Here is a 14,877-nt window from a genome sequence, read left to right as displayed (position 1 = left end):
CCATATAATAAGAAAATGTAGGGTCACATGATATAAATATAAGAGAGAAAGAAAGCCATAGCGGGGCATTTTTTTCGCCATAGCGGGGCCAATTTGATGCACCACGTTTCCTTAATAGAACGATTTCGATATCTGATAAGGTCCAATACTTAGGAGTGATGTTAGTCAGGAAACTGATTGAGAAGTGTCATATTCAGGAGCGTACCGAAAAGGCTCACGGATGTTGGGCACTATGTAGACGGGCCGTAGGCTCGATGGAAGAATACAGATTAAGCATGAGACTTAAGGTGATTGAAGAATGGATAGATGATAGGAGCAGACTATACCATCGCTGTATAATCGAGTCGACGATAGTAAACCTCAAAGTTTCCAATCGGTTAGCTGAAATGATACTTCAGGTCGAATGCGAGACACAGCTGGCAGCGGCATAGTCTTGAATGAACGGAACCCTAGTATTTCTATCTGGAAGATCATGCTACACATATCAATGCTAAAGGAATGAGTTGGCCTGTGGGTCTATAATGAGAAAATAAAGACTGGGGTTTATTTTCGACTGTCTGATCACAATAAAGTCCTGCAGGTGGCGATCCGGGAGATCACGGAATGCGTGAAGTGGCGCGGTGTTAAAGCAAGGACGACGAGTGTGAACATCTTTAGGGGCAGCAAACTTGCCATCAAGGCAATAACTACCAGGACGGAAAGGTCACGAGCAGTCTTTGAAAACTGGTCCACCTTTGTTTTTCTCGTAAAGAGATCTCAGTCTTCTTTTGGTTAACATTCAGACTCATAGTAGGTCCAGCTCAGTCGTATGCTATCTCCAAGACGCTTTCGGCCCTCTCCATGGCTGATTCGGATTCCGTAGACGGGTTAAAACCCCGGGATCCTATTAATGGTGATCACACATAGGTATGGCAATAAAATAATTCCATGTGGCGTGCCCCATGCTACATTCTCACTCGTCTTTATGTCATGGAATCCACAAATCTAACACCTGTTCATTAGCTTATGATTTAGCTAACCTATGGTTTGGGTGAGTGTGTCAGTCCTCACAATGTTAAATGCCCCCCCGTTGCCAATGCATGCCATTACAGTGTACATCTGAGCAACGAAGGATAATTCCATTTTTTGTGACATATTACACTAAGGGTGATTACTTCTAAACGCTCTTTTTCAGTACTTAGTGTGAGAGGTATTGTTTTTCGTACATGTTTTGTTTATTATTTGTTATATGGTGATTGTCAGTTGTCCATGTGAAAAGACGAACACATCTAGCCCAAGACCCAAGATCGGCTTATATGACAGCTATATCAAAACATGGACCGATATGGCCCATTTACAATCCCACTGATAAGAAGTATTTGTGCAAAATTTCAAGCAGCTAACTTTACTCCTTCGAAAGATAGCGTGCTTTCGATAGACAGACGGACGGACAGACATGGCTAGATCGACATAAAATGTTATGACGATCAAGAATATATATGCTCTATGGGGTCTTAGACGAATATTTCGAGCTGTTACAAACGGATAAAAAACGGTATAAAAATCACATTTGCTGGCTATTAAAGAAAAGTGTAACCTTTTAACGAGAGCCAAAACAGTCTGCCAAATCTCGGAGAGACTTCAAACGACGTTTTCCAAAAAATTGCTAGCAGAAAAAAATTTGTTTTGAAATTGCATCAACAACGATTGTATCTTCCAAAAACCACTATCTGTGGGCGGATGTAGAATTGGCCAACATTTTTTGTGTTTACAATCAACAAGTGGATACAAAAATAGTTTTCTAATTAGCAAACATTCTGCGCTCACGCATTTCGGTGGGCCATAGGAATTTTTAAACGAACGCAACATATGCTTACACAAGAACAAAACATTTCACATAGCCGATCATAGCACGGCTTTTGATCGGCAGGCAGGCAGACTACACCCAAAATTATGTCCCATCTCTTAAAGATGATCGAGCATTTAAAAACCAAAGATTCATGCGTTTTGTGCTGCTTATTGTGTACGGATGGATATGCTAGAAGCACACTTCGATGTGGCGTCTGATACATTTCCACTCAAATGATAAAATAACACTGTAGGAGATTCTCAATAAGGTCTGCGGATGAGATCATCATTACTGCTGCTCATGGGTGTCGGGTGAGATAATTCATTTCATATTTTTGTTTGTTTTGAAGCGCTAACGCATCTTAAAATTCCTACTTAGTTAGGTGATAAAAGAAAATTGCTCATCAGTGTAAAAATGTGAGCAAAAGAATTTTGAATTGTTGTAATCATTAACAATTTCTTAATAAGCAAAGTAAATTTACCAAGGACTATTTCAGAACATAAACAGTTTGAGGCAAGGAGAAACAGATGTTTTATAAATCTCTTAAAATCACACTTTGTTAATGTATGAACCAATTGACCTTTCACCTTTGAAATTAGTTTGAAGAAATCAAATCGGGTAATAGTTTCTTCTATAAAGGCCTCATGAAGTCAAATCGGGGGTCGATTCATACGTGGGCTATATCTATTAATAGTTTTATCAGGGCTAAATTGGTTGGTTTTAAGAGGGAATGCGTGTACCCCACATACAAGATTTCAACTAAATCAGAAAAGAATCTGGGTTTTTATCTTGCTGTTGCAACTCACAAACGTTCTTTATATACTCAAGAAATCAAATCGGGTGATCAGGTTATACGAGAACTATATCTATTTATGAGGCTATAGGTGTTTTAAGTAAAAAATTTATTCGCACACCAAAAGTTCAGCCAAATCAACCAAAATTTAAGTTTCTAGAAGTCAAGAGGTCAATTTGGTGACCGATTTACATGGGCTAAATCTATTTGTAAACCACGCCCAGGGATTGGTGTTGGTGTAGAAACGTAACAACATAATTCATACTCCGAACTTCAGCCAAATCCTATAAAAATTAAGTATTCTAAGGAAACATGAAGTAAAATCCGACATTTGGACAGAAATAATATCAAATGTTTACTCTACTGTCAAAGACGTTTTATTTGAGCCCTCCTTGTATTAAGATTCGTACTCTTCCACCAAAGGCCTTTTATTTCGTACCTATCGATGGACGTGTCCATTTGGAGGTGGTAAAATTTTTATATGAATTCGTTTTCTTATTTTCAATACCTTTCATTTGAAACCCATATTGTCCCACTCGGACCTGCAACGGCTGGTGAGGAAAGTAAAACAGACAAGAAACGAGTGTGCGATGCAAACTCTCAGCACATTTCGTGGGGTAGTACCAACACTTATAAGCGAGGCCAAGCCCTGGCAGAGTTCTTGAGTACAAACAAACGTTGCATATACTCTGTAAGCAACGGTGGTATATATACCCAAGCCTGGCAAGGCAAGCTATGCGACACCGAAGCCCTACAGACCTATAAGCCTTACGTCCTTTCTACCCAAAATCATGGAACGCATTGTGGATACCATGATAAAGAGCAGGACATCCAGTGAAATGATCAAATACAAACGGCATGCCTATGTCAAAGGAAGGTCGGTGGAGACTGCCCTGCACCAGGTTGTTTATCGCCACCTTAAACGACCTATTACGGATGCTGACTGAGGAGGGATTTGAAGACTGCAATCTGCCTGTTCACGAGGAATACGAAGGTGGGCCAATTTGACGTAAAACTTTTCCCCAATAGAACAATTTCGATATCTGACAAAGTCAAATATTGTACTTAGGTGTGATCTTAGACAGGAAACTGAATAGGAAGTGTCACATTCAGAAGCGTACTGTGAGCGACGGACCGACACAATGATCCAATCCTTAAACCAGTGCCAGGTGGATCTGGTCCTTAGAGGTCAATATTTACTTACGATTAGATCAATATTTACTTACGCCTCAGTAGTTTGGTGGACTGCTATAGAGAGAAAGTGCAACAGGTTCAGAGAACATGTTGTCTTGGCATAGGCGGAGCGATGAGGACCATACCCACTAGGGCACTGGAGACTATACTAGATATCGGACCCATAGATATATAGATTAAGTGTGAGGCAGCCATTGCGGCTGTGAGACTTAAGGCGATGGGAGAATGGATAGAGGATAGGGGCAGCTCATATCATCGAAGTATAATCGAGGCGACGATAGTTAACCTGAAAGGAATGGAAGAGGTTTCCGATTGGATACCTGAGACGACACTTGACGTCTAGTATTGGATCATCGATCATGTTACAGGGATGGATCAAAGCTAGAGGACAGCGTGGGCTTCGACTGAACTGTTTTAGACTGCCTGACCATAATATGGTCCTGCAGGCGGAGATCCGGGCGATCACGGAATGTGTGAGGTGGTGTGGTGTTAATGCGAGTACGTCGAGTATGAACATTTTTGCGGACAGTAAACAGGCCAGGTTGGAATGTAAGAAGGAGATTAACGCCTTCTCTGAGGATGGCACCATCGGCATCGTTTGAATGCCGGGCCATAACAGAGTAACTGGGAATGAGAAAGCAGCGCCAAGTGATAGCATGTGTAGGGCGTGCGGGCAAGATGTGAGACCTTGGAAAATTTTCTACGTCATTGCCCGACTTTCTCGTCTAACAGAAACTGGCACTTAGGTGGGGCCACAATATCAGATATGGACAAACTTAGGGGCGTGGCATGGAAAACAATTAAACATTTTGTAATCCGGAATTTTGTAACACGGAATTCTTCTTCGAGGTTAATTTTTTAGTATTTAGAGCGCTCAACAAGCCGATTACAGGCTTATGTGTACAACCATAATGGCATGGTGCGGATATTAATCCGCCCCTAACCTTAACCAAAAAAAAAATATCAATATTTATGTCGGCAATGGTAGCCGACCACCGTAGCGCAGAGGTTAACATGTCCGCCTATGACGCTGAACGCCTGGGTTCGAATCCTGGCGAGACCATCAGAAAAATTTTCAGCGGTGGTTTTCCCCTCCTAATGCTGGCAACATTTGTGAGGTACTATGCCATGTAAAACTTCTCTCCAAAGAGATGTCGCACTGCGGCACGCCGTCCGGACTCGGCTATAAAAAGGAGGCCCCTTATCATTAAGCTTAAACTTGAATCGGACTCCACTCATTGATATGTGAGAAGTTTGCCCCTGTTCCTTAGTGGAATGTTCATGGGCAAAATTTGAATTTGTAATGGTAGCCATAATGGATTCAAGGGTTGCTAACACAACTTTTTTGCCATTTTCCTCACTATAAGCAGAGTACTACTTTTTCGCCTATTATTCTCATACTTTTCACCGACGTTTGCACAAAAAATTATTATTCGCTTCATGGACAAATAGTTTTTAAACCGTGATTTGCAAATTTTTCGTAAGTCGCGTGCGTGAGTTAAAATTTTGTCTTATGAGTTGACATAAAAAAAGTAGTGCGTCAGACTGGTTGAATATTTTTATTGTCTCGTAAGCGTGAGCGAAAATCATTCACGTGCACATCTCCAGTACACACATCTCCGAGACCTGGCTTTTTTTGAAGATTGTGAGGGCGCTTGTTAAACTTTACTATACGAGGTATTGGGGTAGGATATAAGTATTTAAAAGATCACATATGTAGTTCTTTTTTCTTACTTGCGCTCCATTTTTTATACCCTCCACCATAGGATGGGGGTATACTATTTTCGTCATTCTGTTTATAACACCTCGACATATGCGTCTGAGACCCAATAAAGTATGTATATTCTTGATCTTCATATCATTTTAAGTCGATCTAGGCATGTCCGTCCGTCTGTCGAAAGCACGCTAACTTTCGAAGGAGTAAAGCTAGCCGCTTGAAATTTTGCACAAATACTTTTTATTAGTATAGGTCAGTTGGGATTGTAAATGGGCCAAATCGGTCCATGTTTTGATATAGCTGCCATAAAAACCAGGCTCTGCCATAAAAACCAGGCTCGCCAATCTTGGCAGCTGCCATATAAACTGATCTTGGGTCTTGATTTCTTGAGCCTCTAGAGAGCACAATTCTCTTCCGATTTGACTGAAATTTTGCACATAGTGTTTTGATATCACTTCCAACAACTGTCAGTAGTATGGTACTAATCGGTCCATACCCTGATATAGCTGCTATATAAACCGATCTTGGGTCTTGACTTCTTGAGCCTCTAGAGGGCGCAATTCTCTTCCGATTTGACTGAAATTTTGCACATAGTGTTTTGATATCACTTCCAATAACTGTGAGTAGTATGGTGCTAATCGGTACATAACCTGATATAGCTGCCATATAAACCGATCTTGGGTCTTGACTTCTTTGGCCTCTAGAGGGCTCAATTCTCTTCCGATTTGAATGAAATTTTGCACATAGTGTTTTGATGTCGCCTTCAACGAATGTGCTAAGTATGGTTCAAATCGGTTCATGTTTTGATATAGCTGTCATATTAACCGATCTTGGATTTTGACTTCTTGAGCATCTAGAGGGTTTTGTTATGACTTCCAATAACTGTGCTAAGTATGGCGTTAATCGGTATAGAACCTGATATAGCTGCAATATAAACCGATCTGGCATCTTGACTTCTTGAGACTCTAGAGGGCGCAATTCTTATCCGAATGAACTGAAATATTACGCAATAACTTCTACAATGATCAGCATTCATTTATATTCCGAATCGGACTATAACTTGATATAGCTCCAACAGCATAACAGTTCTTATTCAATATTCTTTATTTGCTTAAAAAGAGATACCGCGCATAGAACTCGACAAATGCGATCCACGGTGGAGGGTATATAAGATTCGTCCCGGTCGAACTTAGCACGCTCTTACTTGTTTCTTTTTAAAATAAAAAACATAAACATAAAGCTATTGTCAAAATATACTGTTGTTAATAGCATTGGCGAGCTACCAATATTGCAATTTCTCGGACTTTCGAACTGGATCAGGAACTGGAACTGGACTTAAATCTTGAGATATTTCTAATGTTTTCTTCCCTTAAGAGTAGATCAAGGAAAAGTTATATATCTACTTGTAACACTTCAACCCAAAAACAACAAGAGCATTTGCTTAACCAGTTTCCCCAGAAATCATGGATTGCCGTAGAAGAAACTTGGCAGTCTTCACTAGTTTTCCTTAAATAGGGAGATCGACCTTAACGGCTGCTATATCCAAATATTGTCCCATTTGGATAATATTCCCACTTAAAATTACGAATGTCGAAATGGCCAGACCAGCGAATGGATAGACATACGGTCTTGGTTAAGGTTAGTAGACCTTTCTGTAATTTACAAAAAATCGCGTACTTACCCCCAATATAACGTTAAACAGATTTAACACACATTTCATACAGGTCGATGTGCAGCCCATTTTGACTAAATCCAAAAAGAGAGAAAAATTGATATTTAGATTTATTAGCTGATTTGAGATTTTGATGATCGATCTCTTTTTTGTTTACTGAAATTTGTTATTCACTGTCAAGTATAAATATGTACGTAATTTTTTTTTTTTTTGTTTTTGTTGTTTGGCTTTTTTTAATTTTATTTAATTTTAACACATTTGAATCACTGAGTTTATTTTGTTTGTCAACTTTTTCTAAAGAAACGCAAAAACCAAGGAACACAGAAAACAAAAAAACTCTTTACCAATATTATTTGATCGAGAACTGAGAAGATATGAGTGTATATGCTTTTGTTATATCCACAATTTTGTTGGCTATGCTAATATGTTTGAAACTTGTTGTTGTTGTTGCTGCTGCTGTTGTTTATATGTATTTTGGTATGGATTTATGCTGTCACACTTTGTTTCTTTATAATGTTGAAATGCTTAAATACAAATGAGAGACGGCGGATGAGGCGGTGGTTTTGGCGGTGGCAGGGTTAGAGAGACGCAGCAAACAAATCTATGAACGAACGTCTGCCTTCGGCGGTTGCTTTAGATATTCTGAACTTATCCGAATGCCTATACAAATTTTGGACTTCTAACCGTCTGTCCGGCAGCGTTGTATGATTAGCAGCGGGTGTGCTTGTGAATCTTAATGGTTGGCCTCTAGTCTGCGGCCATATCAACGGGCCAGCTGCGGCTAACAGTTGTTAACATCATCGCCTTGAATGTTAAGCTAACAGAGCAGAATTCGTGTCAATAGCGCAGCAAAGCATGACGCAGTAAGGCAAACTTAAACTTGAAACGAACTTTCAATTTTTACAATTAACCAAAGCTCGAATTTCTAAAGCTTTAATCAACCACATATGTTAGACGACATTATGTTCTTAAGCTTAAATCTTAAATGCTCGTTTGTGACTTTTTTTTATTACGAACACACTGAGACGTTAGACACCCTTTAAAATGTGTTACCATTCTAACGGATATGAGATTCAAAAATTTATTTCACTGTTTTCTGCAAATGAAAATGGGTTAAATGCTCCTAATTTTGGCATAAACTAACTAGCAGGCGAAAGTTTATATGCCGACCGCCTCGAAAAAGTGATCTGCAAGATTATCTTATATATAAAAATCAATTTGTGTTTGTTTGTAGGTTTGTTTGTATGTTTGTGTGTTCCTTATAGACTCAGAAACGGCTGAACCGATTTTCTTGAAATTTTCACAAATGGTGCATAATGATCCCGTGGTGAAAATAGGGTACTAAATTTTTTGATACCCGAAGGGGGGGCGGACCCTCCCCCCTTATCCTAATTTTCAGAAACACCAGATCTCGGAGATGTGTGGTACGATTTAAGCGAAATTTTGTGTGCTCTCATACAGTACTCTAAAAATAAAAAAATGGTATCCAAATTTCGGATGGGGTAGCTAGGGGGGCCGCCCCACCCTAAAACCTACCAAACATATATTTGGACCAATCACGACAATATGGGACTCAAATGAAAGGTATTTAGGATAAGAAAACGTATATGATATCCAATTGTCGAACCAAGTGCTAGGGGGACCACCCCAAGCCCCAAAACACCCCTAAATCGGACATATTTACCGACCATGGCAATATGGGACTCAAATGAATGGTATTTGCGAGTAGAATACGATATCCAAATGTGCGACAGCGTTTCTGGGGGTCTACCCCTTCCCCAAAACACCCCCCAAACAGAACTTATTTACTGACCATGGGAATATGGGGCTTAAATAAAAGGTGTTTGAGTGTAGAATTATAATCTGATATCTAAATAGGGGATCAAGTGTTAGGGAGCCGCCTCTCCCCAAAAACCTCATCCAAAGGGGACACATTTACGACCATAGCCACTTGGGGCTCAAATGAAAGGTCTTTGGGAGTAAAGCACGAATCTAATATCAATATTCGGGAAAAGTGTCTATGGAGCCACAACACCACCCAAATAGTAAGTATTTGCTGACTTTTGCAATATGAGGCTTAAATAAAAGGGTTTTAGAGTGGAACACGAATCCGATATATATTTTCAAGCCCAACTTACTTAGTGGCCGCCCATCCACCAAAACACACCCCAAGCCGGTCATGTTTACCGACTATGGAAATATGGGGCTCAAATTAAAGGTATTTGGGAGTATCTGATATCAACATTAGCGACCAACTGTCTAGCGGATGTCCCACCACCATAACAACCCCCAAATAGGACGAATTTGCTCGCCAAGACAATTTGGGTCTTAAAGAGAGTGGAACTAAATATTCATAGTTTTTAGGGCCAATACTCCAAACCGGCCATATTTGCTGACTTTTGCAATAAGGAGTTTAAATGAGATTTGAAAACGAATTTGATATCCAATTTTGAGGGCAACGGCAATATGGAGTTCAAATAAACGATATATAGATATATGAGAATAGAGTACGTTGCTGATATATTTTCCGGGCTTAGTGTTTGGGGGACCACGCCAATATCGAAAATACCCCTAAATCGGCCATATTTACCGACCATGTCAATGTGGAGCTTAAATGAAAGGTATTGAGGAGTAGAGCAAGAATTGATACCCACTATCGGGACCAATTTTCTGGGGGTCAACCCCTTTCCCAAAATACTCCACAAACAGCAATTTTTAGTGACCATCGCAAAATGGGGCTCAAATAATATTTGGGAGTAGAATACGAATTTGATATCCAAATTTAGGTCCATGTATTTAGGGCATCACCTCAGCTTCGCGTTTTGTTTCACTGTCAAACATCTTCAGTTTGGACTATAATTTAACCATGAATAGTCTTACAAACGAACAAATTATTGAAGTTTATTATCAAAATGCGTGCTCTGTTTAGAAAGTTCATCCCACACTTCTTCACTTTCACGACGAAGCTCATTTTTGGCTCAATGCGTACGTAAATAAGCAGAATTGTCGATTTTGGAGTGAAAATCAGCCAGAAGCATTGCAAAAGCTACCAATGCATCCAGACGCACAGTTTGGTGCGGTTTATGTGCTGGTGGCATCATTGGATCGTACTTCTTCAAAGATGATTCGAATCGTAAAGTAACTGTGAATGGTGAGCGCTATCGTGAGATGATATCCAACATTTTTTTTACCCAAAATGCAAGGACTTGACTTGCATGACATGTGGTTTCAAGAAGACGGTGCCATATGGCACACAGCACTCGTAACAATGGACTTATTAAGAGGTGAGTTCGGTTAATTTTACGTTCGAGACCGGATATTTCGTCGCCTAGATCGAGCGATTTAACGCCTTTAGACTTTTTTTGTGCAGCTATGTAAAAGCTGATGTCTATACAGACAAGCCCGCTTCAATTGACGCGTTGGAAGACAACATTGAAGCATTTATTCGTAAGATACCGCCGAAAAGTTGGAAAGAGTATGCCAAGATTGGATTAAGCGGATGGAGCAAATTTCATGCATTTTTCTGAATTTTATATGTGTTTTTTTGTTGAAAATCTTTCCTATAGCTCTTAAAAATTCATCCTATATTAACTTTATTTTGTTTTTTGTTTGTGATTTTGTATAAAATCTCATACATTTTTTTAATAAAATAAAATTATATTGGATTTTGGTCTTAAAACAAAATTTCATTAAAAGTTTGGTATAACAAATTATGAAATTTTGGTTTAAAAAAATTTCATTGAAATTCATGCAATATGTTAGATATTTTTAAACTTTATAGCATTTTTTAAACTTAGCTTTTAGAAAAGTTTCTATTAAATTGTTGTCCTAGAAAACATTTTTAGCTTATGAAAAAATTTTTGAAATGATGTAAAAAAAAATATTTTGACACCTTACCCTGGGCAAGGTTTTCTCATGAGGCAATTTCATGAAATTTTTGTCCTTAGAAAATATTTCAGAAATTGAGAAAAAAAACTTATTCAAAATTTGTCTCTTAAAAAATAATTTCGAGAATTTATCACTCATATGTTTTCTTAAATATATTTTAATTAAAATTTTCTCTTTAAAAAATTGTTTATTAAGTTTTTGTCTTTAGAAAAAATCACTAAAATATTTCCTAAAGTCACTGTGTCAAATTTCAGTTAAATCGGATTATAGATGCGCCTATTATGGCCCCAAAACCATAAATCGAGAGATCGGTCTATATGGCAGTTATATCCAAATCTGGACCGATTTGAGCCAAGTTTCAGAAAAATGTCGAAGAGCTTAACACAACTTACTGTCCCAATTTTCGGCGAAATCAGACAACAAATGCGCCTTTTATGGCCCCAAAACCTTAAATCGAGATCGGTCTATATGGTAGCTATATCCAAATATGGAGAGATCTGAGCCAAATTGAAGAAGAATGTCGAAGCGCCTAGCACAATTCACTGTTCCAAATTTCGGCGATATCGGACAATAAATGCGCTTGTTATGGGCCCTAAACCTTAAATCGAGAGATTGGTCCATATGGCAGCAATATTCAAATCTGGGCCGATCTGTGCCATATTGCAGAAGTATGTTGAGGGGCTTAACTTAACTCACTGTCCCATATTTCGGCAACATGGGACAATAAATGCGCCTTTTATGGGCCCAAAACCTTAAATCGAGAGATCTGTCTATATGGCAGCTATATCCAAATCTAGACGTGGCGCCAGAAGAAGTTGCCACTGATATGCACTTGTCGGAGGCCATTTGGGAAATTGTGTCTGAGCAGAAAATCCTTTGGGCGATAAGAAGTTTAAGTCGCCAGGCCCTGATGATGTATCACCGGTTGAAATACAAGCTGTGTCTTATAGACTGATTCCCTGGCTTAGGGAGATATACTCTACTTGTATCCGAATGTCCTATATACGTGTGGGATGGAGGGATACGAAGGACATTTTCATTCTGAAAGCAGGAAAACCCTACCACACAAAGGCGAAAGATTTTCGTCCTATTAGTCTGTCATCCTTGATCTTGAAGACTTTTGAGAGGTTGATAGAAATTTATCTTAGGGCAAACATCCCTGGAGATCGCCTGTCGCGGCAGCAGCATACATTTAATAAAGGCAAATCCACTGAAACAGCCCTTCACAACCTAGTCGGCTACATAGAGGGGTTTCTCGCTGTCAAGGAATTTACAATGGAAGCATATCTTGGCATTGAAGGTGCTTTCAATAATGTAAAACCGACGTCAATCATAAATGAGTTGAAGTTTCTGGGCATCAACTCTACCGTAAGAAAATTTATTAATAACTTACTTACTAAAAGGTGCATTACGGCAGGCTTGGGATCTGTGGATCTAAAAAGATGGGTCAGCAGAGTAACTCCTTAAACAGGTGTACTGTCTCCTCTAATTTGGAATACAGCTATTAAGAATATATTATTGTCTCTGGTAGCAAAAGGCGTAAAAGTGGTCGCGTATGCTGATGACATGGCAATTGCGGTCAGGGGAAAGTTTCCCAGCACTCTAAGAGATATACTTCAGGAAGCTCTGCGTGCAACGGCAAAGTGGCGTACCGAAAGTGGTCTGGGTACAAATCCGTGCAAGACAGAGGTAGTTCTTTTCAGCAGGAGATACAAGTTGCCTACAGTGGAACCTGTCTCCTTGGGTGGAGAGAATGTTCCATTTAAAGAAAGCGCAAAATACCTGAGCATTTTACTGGACATTAAATTGAACATGAAATCCAAGAAAGGCCACTCTTGCCCTATACACCTGCAAGAGAGCCATTGATACAAATTAGGGATTTAGACCGCGTGTCATACATTGGGTATATACTGCAGTTGTCAGACCTATTATGTTATATTGTGTTGTGGTCTGTTGGACGGCGCTTCAAAAATTCACCTACAGCTCAATACTTAACCGGATCCAAAGGATGGCTTGTTGTGCATCAGAGCCGCACTGAGGACGACACCATCTGATGTATTGAATTTAATGCTACATTTTATGCCTCTGGACATTGTGGCTACCCAGATTGCAGCGACCACTGCCGTGAGGTTAGCTGTTATCCTTGATACAATATCCGATGTTCCAGGCAATGTGGATTACAACCAACCTGAGCCGCTTTTTGAAAAAAATTACTGTACCACTATTCCTGATAGAACCGATTGGAACTACGATATTCCTGGTAACAGAAGTTATTTAGACTTCTTTACGGATGGTTCCAAACTAAACGACCAGGTGGGCTTTGGGGTGTACTCTAAAGATCTGGAACTGGTCATATCGAAGAGGTTACCCGACCGCTGTTGTATGTATCAAGCAGAGATCCTTGCAATTAAGGAAGTGGTGGAATGGTTAAGATATAATGTCATTACGACGATTGGCATACATATCTTCTCAGACAGCCATTAAATCCCTGGAGAACGTATTTCTGAACACAGAAACCGCACTCGACTGTCGCAGATCTCTTAACGAGATGGCGGAACAGTTCAAAAATCACCTGTTCTGGGAATATATCCAGGGAATTCTAAATCAGACGAGCTTGCCAGACTAGGAACTACCTTACTTGATACAATACCCGAGGTTCCAGATAGTATGGACTATACATTGCCTGAGCTACTTTTGTACCACTATTACTGATAGGAGCATTGTATCTACGATGGTTCCAAAATTATGTGATACTATCTAGGCTTAAAGAGGTATACCGCTCATCTGTCGCTGGCTTGAACAGGTTACAAGTAAAAACTTCTGCAGTAACTTTGAGGACGTCGATGAACAATAGACTGTAGAACATCTGCGGTGTGCGTGTCACGCACTCATTGTCATATGGCAGCTATATCAGGTTATGAACCGATTTGAACCATACTTGGCACAGTTGTTGCATATCATAAGAAAACACGTCGTGCAAAATTTCCAATCGGATAAGAATTGCGCACTCTAGACGCTTAAGAAGTCAAGACCCCAGATCGGTTTATATGGCAGCTATATCAGGTTATGGACCGAATTGAACCATACTTGGCACAGTTGTTGGATATCGTTACAAAACACGTCGTGCAAAATTTCATTCCAATCGGATAAGAATTACGCACTCTAGAGGCTCAATGAAGTCAAGACCCCAGATCGGTTTATATGGCAGCTATATCAGGTTATGAACCGATTTAAACCATACTTGGCACAGTGGTTGGATATAATATCGAAACACGTCGTGCTAAATTTCATCCCAATCGGATAAGAATTGAGCACTCTAGAGGCTCAAGAAGTCAAGACCCAAGATCGGTTTATATGGCAGCTATATCAAACCATTTACCGATATGGCCCATTTACAATACCAACCGACCTACACTAATAAGAAGTATTTGTGCAAAATTTCAAGCGGCTAGCTTTATTCCTTCGGAAGTTAGCGTGCTTTCGACAGACAGACGGACGGACGGACGGACAGACGGACGGACATGGCTAGATCGACATAAAATTGCACGACGATCAAGAATATATATACTTTATGGGGTCTCAGACGTATATTTCGAGTAGTTACAAACAGAATGACGAAATTAGTATACCCCCCATCTTATGGTGGAGGGTATAAAAATAAAAATCACAATCATTTATTCCAGGCGAATTGAATTAAAAGAAAAAATTCGTCCAAAATTTCCAAATCAATATTAGTTTGTCGATTACGATTACTATTCAATTCATCTGAAAATTTCTGATTTTTC

At 39.5% G+C, this 14,877-nt stretch overlaps 1 protein-coding gene across 2 annotated transcripts in view; it reads right to left on the bottom strand.

Annotated features, from left to right (window-relative positions):
- LOC106081363 (23 kDa integral membrane protein) overlaps positions 1-7,939 on the bottom strand; it is a 32,954-nt gene extending 25,015 nt beyond the window's left edge. For both annotated transcript variants that reach the window (XR_009398365.1, XM_059369132.1), the window contains exons 1-2: positions 7,549-7,939; positions 7,214-7,278 (exon numbers count right to left, since the gene is read on the bottom strand). Coding sequence is in view for 1 of the 2 variants with exons in the window: in XM_059369132.1 (XP_059225115.1) it covers positions 7,214-7,273 (60 nt within the window). In the remaining variant the exon portion in view is untranslated. The remainder of the gene's footprint in view (positions 1-7,213; positions 7,279-7,548) is intronic.
- Between the last annotated feature and the right edge of the window lie 6,938 nt (positions 7,940-14,877).

The sequence above is a fragment of the Stomoxys calcitrans genome, chromosome 5 (assembly GCF_963082655.1).
Source record: "Stomoxys calcitrans chromosome 5, idStoCalc2.1, whole genome shotgun sequence".
NCBI classification, from domain to species: domain Eukaryota; kingdom Metazoa; phylum Arthropoda; class Insecta; order Diptera; family Muscidae; genus Stomoxys; species Stomoxys calcitrans.
Note: the sequence above shows the minus strand (reverse complement) of the source record. Positions and strands in the feature narration are given on the sequence as shown.